Here is a 7,434-nt window from a genome sequence, read left to right as displayed (position 1 = left end):
TCAATACTTGATTTGAGAAATGCATGTGGTATAATTAGTGACCACACTTCATCTCTTCTCATGAGCAATTGACCAAGGAATTGGCTATTGATCAAGATTTGAGAGATTGAATTGCAAGAAATTGTAATTCAATCAATTAAGATTGCCAAGGAGATCAATGAGTGCATTGATTGAGGAAGAGATGAAAATGAACTTGATCCGGAGAATTGCAACATCTCCTACGCCCAATGAACTCCCCAATTCTGATCTCACCCATTCTTTTTAATTTCTGCATTTACTTTCATGAGCAAACACCCCATTCCCATTTACAATTCTGCAATTTACTTTCAGTCATTTACTTTCAGCCCTTTAATTCTAGCATTTACTTTTTCTGTCATTTACATTCCCTCCATTTTATTTTCTGCAAATCTCAACCCAAATTCTGAATTCGCTCAACTAGAACATTCTTCTAATTAAAGTTGCTTGATCAATCAATCCCTGTGGGATTCGACCTCACTCTATTGTGAGTTTTTACTTGACGACAAATTCGGTACACTTGCCAAAGGAAATTTGTTGAGAGACAGTTTCCACTTGCATCAAGTTTATGGCGCCGTTGCCGGGGATTGATTGTGCATCAACAATGATTGAATTAGGAGATCACTAGATTGAGCATTTTTTATTTGTTGATTTAATTTTCTGTTTGAGTAATTTACTTTCTGTCTTAGTTAACTTCTTCCCTTCCCCCTCTATTCTTTCGTGTTCTTTGTTATTTACCAATCATTTTGCTAACCCACTAACTGTTTGATATATTGCACCACTCACAACTAACAATAATTCTGACAGCAATACTATCTGTACATATTGTTACTTGCTTGTACTTGTTGGTTGTATGACAGGGAGAAGAAGCGGGGCTTCAACTTCCTTCAATTCTGAACCAGAGAGGACCCTCCTTAGATTAAGAAGGGAAGCAAGAGAAAAACGTGCAATCGGTGCTGAAGAGGAGGAGGAACACTTAGAACTAAACATGGAAGGCAACATGGAAAACCAACATGAAGAAGAGGCTAATAACCATGGGGGAGGAGATAGAGCAAATCATGCTGGGGAGGATAGAAGAGTCTTAGGATCCTATATCAATCCTAATCCTGGAAACTGTGGGAGCAGCATTCAGAAGCCCACCATACATGCCAACAATTTCGAGCTAAAACCTCAGCTAATCACTCTTGTGCAGAATAATTGCTCATTTGGAGGAGGTGCTCAAGAAGATCTGAATCAACACTTGACCACCTTCTTGAGGATTTGTGACACAGTGAAGTCCAATGGAGTCCACCAGGATGTCTATAGGCTGCTCTTGTTCCCTTTTTCACTCAGGGACAAAGCATTCAAATGGCTTGAATCCTTCCCAAAAGAAAGCCTGACAAATTAGGAGGAGGTGGTGAATAAGTTTTTGGCAAGGTTTTACCCCCCTCAAAGGATTAATAGGCTGAGAACTGAAGTGCAAACGTTCAGACAGCAAGATAGGGAGACACTTTATGAAGCTTGGGAAAGGTTCAAAGACCTAATAAGGAGATGCCCACCAGAGATGTTCAATGAGTGGGTCCAACTTCACATCTTCTATGAAGGTCTTTCCTATGAGTCAAAGAAGGCTGTGGATCATTCATCAGGAGGCTCTTTGAACAAGAAGAAAACCATTGAAGAAGCCATAGATGTCATCAAAACAGTTGCTGAGAATGACTACTTCTATCCCTCTGAAAGAAGTAACACTAGAGGAGTAATGAAGCTGAACCACATGGATGCACTGTTAGCTCAAAACAAGATGATCACCAAGCAGCTAGCTGACCTCACCAAGAAGATGGAAAGGAACCAAGTGGCAGCCACCACCACTTCACCAACAACCCAAGAAGGAATGGATGAAGAGGCAGAGGGTAATCTTGAGCAAGCCAACTACATTGGAAATTCACCTAGACAGAACCATGATCCATACTCCAAAACTTACAACTCTGGATGGAGGAACCACCCAAACTTTGGGTGGGGGAATCAGCAAGATCAAAGCCAAGACCAGAGACGTTACAACTCCAATAACAATGCAGCTCATCAACAATTCACACAGAGGACATATCAACATCCCCACAACAACACTTCTCCACACCCATATCAAAACCAAAACAACAACTCTACTCCGAATCCACCATCATTTGATGATAAGCTCTCTAAGATTGAAACCTTACTTGAAGGAATATGCCAAGAGATTCAAGAAAACAAGTTGTTCAAAGAGGAGGTGCGAGCCAATATTAAGAACCAGGGAGAAACCATCAAGAAGCTGGAATTCCAAGTGGGATGCTTAGTTGAGAAGATTCCCAAACCTACTGATGGCTTCCCAAGTGATACGGAGAAAAACCCAAGGGGAGAAGCAAAGAAAGTAAGATGGGAAGATTGCAAAATGATCACTACAAGTGATCAAGAGGATGAAGACAAGCAAAGCAAACTCTCCCAACAGCCTGAAGACAACTCAACAGAGGAGGAGGATAGAGATCACCAAGAACCAGAAATCTCACAACAAGAGTTGCTTAAGCTCTATGCACCATTTTCCCAACTACTCAATGGTGCTGTGGGGAAGAGAATATACTCAAGGTTTCTAGACTTGTTTGCATCTCTGCGTGTGAACATACCATTCATCAAGGCCATCCAACAAATGCCTGCATTCATAAAGTATATGAAGGAACTTCTCCCCAGGAAAAGCTCACTCAAAGGAGGCCAAACTATAGTGTTGAACAAGGAATGTAGTGCCCTTATTCAACCTGAGTTGCCTGTAAAAAGAAAAGACCCAGGGAGTTTTCACATCCCCTGTGCCATAGGAGAAATAATGTTCGATAGAGCACTCTGTGATTTGGGGGCAAGCATCAACTTACTGCCATTATCCTTGGTAAAGAGGCTGCAAATCAATGAGATAATGCCCACAGATGTGGTCATCAGACTGGCTGACAAGACTCAAAAGCAAGCAATAGGAGTGGTGAAAAATGTGTTGCTAAAGGTTGGGAAATACTTTCTCCCAATAGACTTTGTCATCCTGGACATGGAAGAGAGTCACACTCACCCAATCATATTGGGAAGACCCTTCTTAGCTACAGCCAGAGCACTCATAGATGTGGAGCAAGGGGAGCTAATATTGAGGATCCATGATGAACGACTCAGCTTTAATATCTTCAAATTCTCACAAGAAGCAGACCAAGAGCACAAGGAACCAAGCAAAGATCATAATGAGATGTTGAAGGAGGAAGCAAGTACTGAAGCACACCCAACCTATCTGGAGACCCCTTTGGTTGATAAACAAGGGAAACAGCAACTACCACAGCTCAAGAACAAGTTGGAAGAACCTAAACCTCTAGAGGGATGTGAAGACAACATCAAAACCCCCTTAGAGGAAGAAGTCATCAAGAGCAAGGCAATATCAAAAGACACAAGGAAGAAGGTACCAAGGAGGTGGAGGAATAAAAAGATCCCTACGGAAGACTTTTCTCCAGGGGATAGAGTGATATCAGCTTACTTCCCAGATATCCCCCCTAATCTCCCTACTGTACCATCTCAGTTACCTAAGGTCTTCACAATCAACAGAGTTCTTTCCCTGGAACATGTAGAGATCATTGATACAACCAATGGATACAAGTCCACAGCAAGAGGGGAGGACTTCAAGCATTACCAACCACCCTGATGAGGGAGAAACGTCAAGCTAGTGACGCTAAAGAAGCGTTTCATGAGAGGTAACCCATGTTTTATATGCTTTTAGAAGATAGTGAATAAGTCAACATTTATGAATTCCAACCCAAACTTGACAAATACTTGGTGAAAATCTTATTGTGCAGTATATAGTGAGGAACAAGTTTGGTGTTCAAAGCAAACCAAGATGCATGCTAGTCTTGGGAGCTTTGAACAAAACTTTTCATCACAATGTTCTAAATTAAGTTTGGTGTCACCCCAAGGTGCCACCAATGTGCATATAAGGACACACAGTTAGTTAGTTAGTTGGAGTTCATAAATGAACAATCTAATCATTTCTTTTCTTTGCCGTAAAGTTTCAATTATCTTTGGTTTGATATTATTCTCACCTTTCTTATTTTGTCTTTATAGGGAAAAGAAAAGGAGCATTGATGGGGATTGATTGGACAATTAAATGGGGGAGGTTCGGCCACTTCATGAAGAGAACTACACACTTGTTCTAAAAAGGGAATACATTGGAAAACGTTGCCATGCAACATTGAAGAAAGGAGACCCTTGAAGACCGAACCATTCACTCTCATTAAGTGATGATCCTTGTCCTTCCTTCATGCACAACCCCAACCGTCCATCAAGCAACCATTCTTGCAATCCACACCTTCCATTATCTCATGATCTCCCAATATAAGGGAACCTTAATGCAGCCTCACTCCTCACATTCAAATCCCCACTCTCCACACTTCATACTTTTGGCGTGCTAAACCCCTTCATCACAATTTGTCCTAGCCAACCCATTCTTCACCTATCCGTATCCTCAAATCACCTCAAAACAGCAACTCAATTTCATGGCATCATCAAGCTCAAAGAGTCAAAAGAGAAAGGAACCCATGGAGAGTGTTCCATTCGATGAGAAGAGATTCAAAACTGCCTTTCATGAACGTGAATTTAAGCGGATAAGGGTTAGAAAGATATTGCCAGAATTAATCTTCCAAATCAATGCAAATGAGTCACCACAGATTCGGGAGAAAATCGAAGAGAGAGGGTGGCAATTGCTCACAAGTCCAGAGGGAAAGATTAATGGAAACCTCATCAAAGAATTATATGAAAATGTAGTGAGAGAAGACAAGACCAAGGCCCCAACCTTCAAAAGCTATGTGAGAGGAAAGGAGGTGGACTTCAGCCCAAATGCCATAACAAGAGCTCTTCACCTGAAATCACCTCATTTTGATGAGGCCAGCTATCAGGAAAGGATAAGTAAAAGCCCTGACAATGATGAGCTCATAGAGATAGTGACGGACATCTGTGTTATAGCAGCTGATTGGGAGAGGTACGCAGATGGGAGACCTAAGTTCATCAAGAGAGGAGACCTTAGCCCTGAAGCCAAGGGGTGGTTTGAACTCGTAAGGAGGTCCATTCTACCAGCTGCAAATAATTCAGAGGTAAACATCAATCGAGCTACTATGGTGCATTGCTTAGTACAGGGTGGGGAGATCAATGTGCATGAACTCATCACTGAGGGGATTCAAGATTCAGCTGAGAAGGCTGATTCAGGTGCCAGGCTCTGGTACCCTAGCACCATTCTCAGGTTGTGCAACAAGGCCAAGGTAGTATTTGAGGACAGCAATCCAGACTGGGTGAACCCAGGGAGGCCAGTTACACTCGAGCGATTGGTCTATACCACACCTGCTTAGTAACAAAGAAGGCCACATATAGGAAAGCAAAAAGCCAAGGAAGGAACTCATCAAGAGGAATATCATCAGGAAGAATATCAACAAGAAGAGCATCATGACCCAGCCAACCTAAATATGACTCATCTTCTAAGAGCCATTGAGGATTTGGGAATGAGACATATGGAGGGACAAGAGCAAATACTTCACATTCAGTCCAACTGGATGAGACAACAAGAAGAGTGGCAGAAATAACACATGGAGCAGCAACAGGAGCAATACTCCCAACTCACTCAAGCCATCCACCAAGTTACTGAGAGGCAAGAGCGTCAAGATAAACGCCTTCAAGAACTCAACCAGCGGCAACTAGCTCAAATGAAATCATTCAATGAGTTCAATGTGCTGAATGAAGGAAGGCAGTTACATAGGGAGGAGTTCAACGTAAACACTCAGACCAGGTTGAACTACATGTCCAACAATATGCATCATCTACATTATGCCATTCCCACATATGATGAGGTCCAAAAATGGTTTGTTGAACAAGAAGAAAGAAAGGTGAAATAGCAGAAGGACACACTAAAGAAGAAGATGGAAGATGCTGGCTTCTGGAAGAAACTGCTTGGGAAAGGCAAAGGAAGTGGGAGCACAAGCACTCAAGAAAAACACCAAGAGGACAAGCAAGAAGGAGAGCATGGGCAACCACATGAGTAAAAGGTGGTGGAGCTCCTTCTTTGGTCTCTCTTTTTCCATTTTAAAATAAGGAAGATCTTGTATGAAATAGAACATGCTTCCATACTAGTTAAACAACTTTCAATTATGCAATTTAAGTTTTCTGTTGAAAAAGTCTATGCTTGCTAGTCTTTATGTTACTGCATCATACCATTACTTATTGTATGCTTGTCTTTTGAATCAAATGAAAAAGAGAATGTTTATGTTTCAAAAGACCAGAGTGGAGTTCATAATATGGAAGTGCATTCATTAGTCTTTGGTGTGATCATAAGTTAGCTAAGTTGGTTCAACCATAAGGTAGGGATGACAACTATCTGGCCTGAATACTATACTTTGAATATACCCATGAGACTAAGTAAATAACAAGATCCTAATAAGAGAAAGGGAAAGAACACTTAAAGTGAAAAACAAAAGAAAAAGAGTAAGCAATAAGGCTAGGCACCAATGGTTTTAATTTTGAGGCATGTGTCTGTGGTGTTCCTGTGTGAGGGATTTACTTGGATGAATAAGCTCTTAGGGGTGCCTTATCACTTGGTAACTTGGGTTAACTAACTTGGGATTATCAGCTGAAATTCCACTATCAAGAGTAACCCTCACTACAGAGCATTTAGTAACCCAAAGAGGTGCTGGACACCAAGGTCTCAAGAAGGAAAATAAATGAACCAGATGCCTGTGGTGTGTATGTATGGGGGAGAGACTTGAGGGAGTAAGTCCTTAGGGGTGTCTCAACACCTAGCACCTTGAACCAACTGGTTCGGGAGTGTTGGCTGAAAGCTTATCTTAAAGAGTTGCCCCCTTACAGAGCACTTAGCTTGAAGAACACAAATAAGCCCTGGAATGACAATAAAAAGATCAATAAAAGTCTCATGGAATGTAAGCAAAGTTAGTGTTTTAGGACATGATAAAGGTCTGAAAGCCAGTAATGGAATGAACCTAAGTTGCTATTCATGAAACCACCATAAAATCAGTGACATGACTTCCACAAGAATGACTCATTTCTCTTGGCAATCCATTCATCATTCTCTTGTTCCAGTACTTGCTTAGGGACAAGCAAGCTTTAAGTTTGGTGTTGTGATGCCAGGGCATCTTGGCCAGTTTCACTGACCTTTTCTTTACTGTTTTTAGGGTAGTTTCATGCATTTTCTTAGGAAATAAGCTAGTTTTGGGTAGATATTCACTTATACCTTGATTCAAGCATACATTGTGCATTTTACATGATTTCATGAGGATTTTGCATGAGTTTAGTGACAAATTGTATGTTGCATTACCCATGACTTGGACTAGAACTTTGATGCACTCTATTGCTTGATTTCAGGACCAAAGGAAGCAAGGAAGAACCACTTAGCAGTCA

At 41.3% G+C, this 7,434-nt stretch overlaps 1 protein-coding gene across 1 annotated transcript; it reads left to right on the top strand.

Annotated features, from left to right (window-relative positions):
• Positions 1 to 1,792: 1,792 nt before the first annotated feature.
• Positions 1,793 to 3,685, top strand: LOC130975136 (uncharacterized). The gene is made up of 2 exons (XM_057899965.1): positions 1,793 to 1,901; positions 2,067 to 3,685. Exons 1-2 carry the CDS (start codon positions 1,793 to 1,795, stop codon positions 3,683 to 3,685), a joined length of 1,728 nt encoding a protein of 575 aa, XP_057755948.1.
• Positions 3,686 to 7,434: the final 3,749 nt, after the last annotated feature.

Source organism: Arachis stenosperma, chromosome 4 (genome assembly GCF_014773155.1).
Source record: "Arachis stenosperma cultivar V10309 chromosome 4, arast.V10309.gnm1.PFL2, whole genome shotgun sequence".
Lineage (NCBI taxonomy): Eukaryota > Viridiplantae > Streptophyta > Magnoliopsida > Fabales > Fabaceae > Arachis > Arachis stenosperma.
The sequence above is the reverse complement of the archived record's forward strand: the minus strand, read 5'-3'. Positions and strand labels throughout refer to the sequence as shown.

Bases quoted from the DNA above. Each gene is read 5' to 3' on its own strand.
- LOC130975136 (XM_057899965.1), top strand. From the start codon at position 1,793: ATGATCACCAAGCAGCTAGCTGACCTCACCAAGAAGATGGAAAGGAAC. The intron at 1,902-2,066 runs GTAATCTTGAGC...ATAACAATGCAG, and splicing joins AATGGATGAAGAGGCAGAGG to CTCATCAACAATTCACACAG.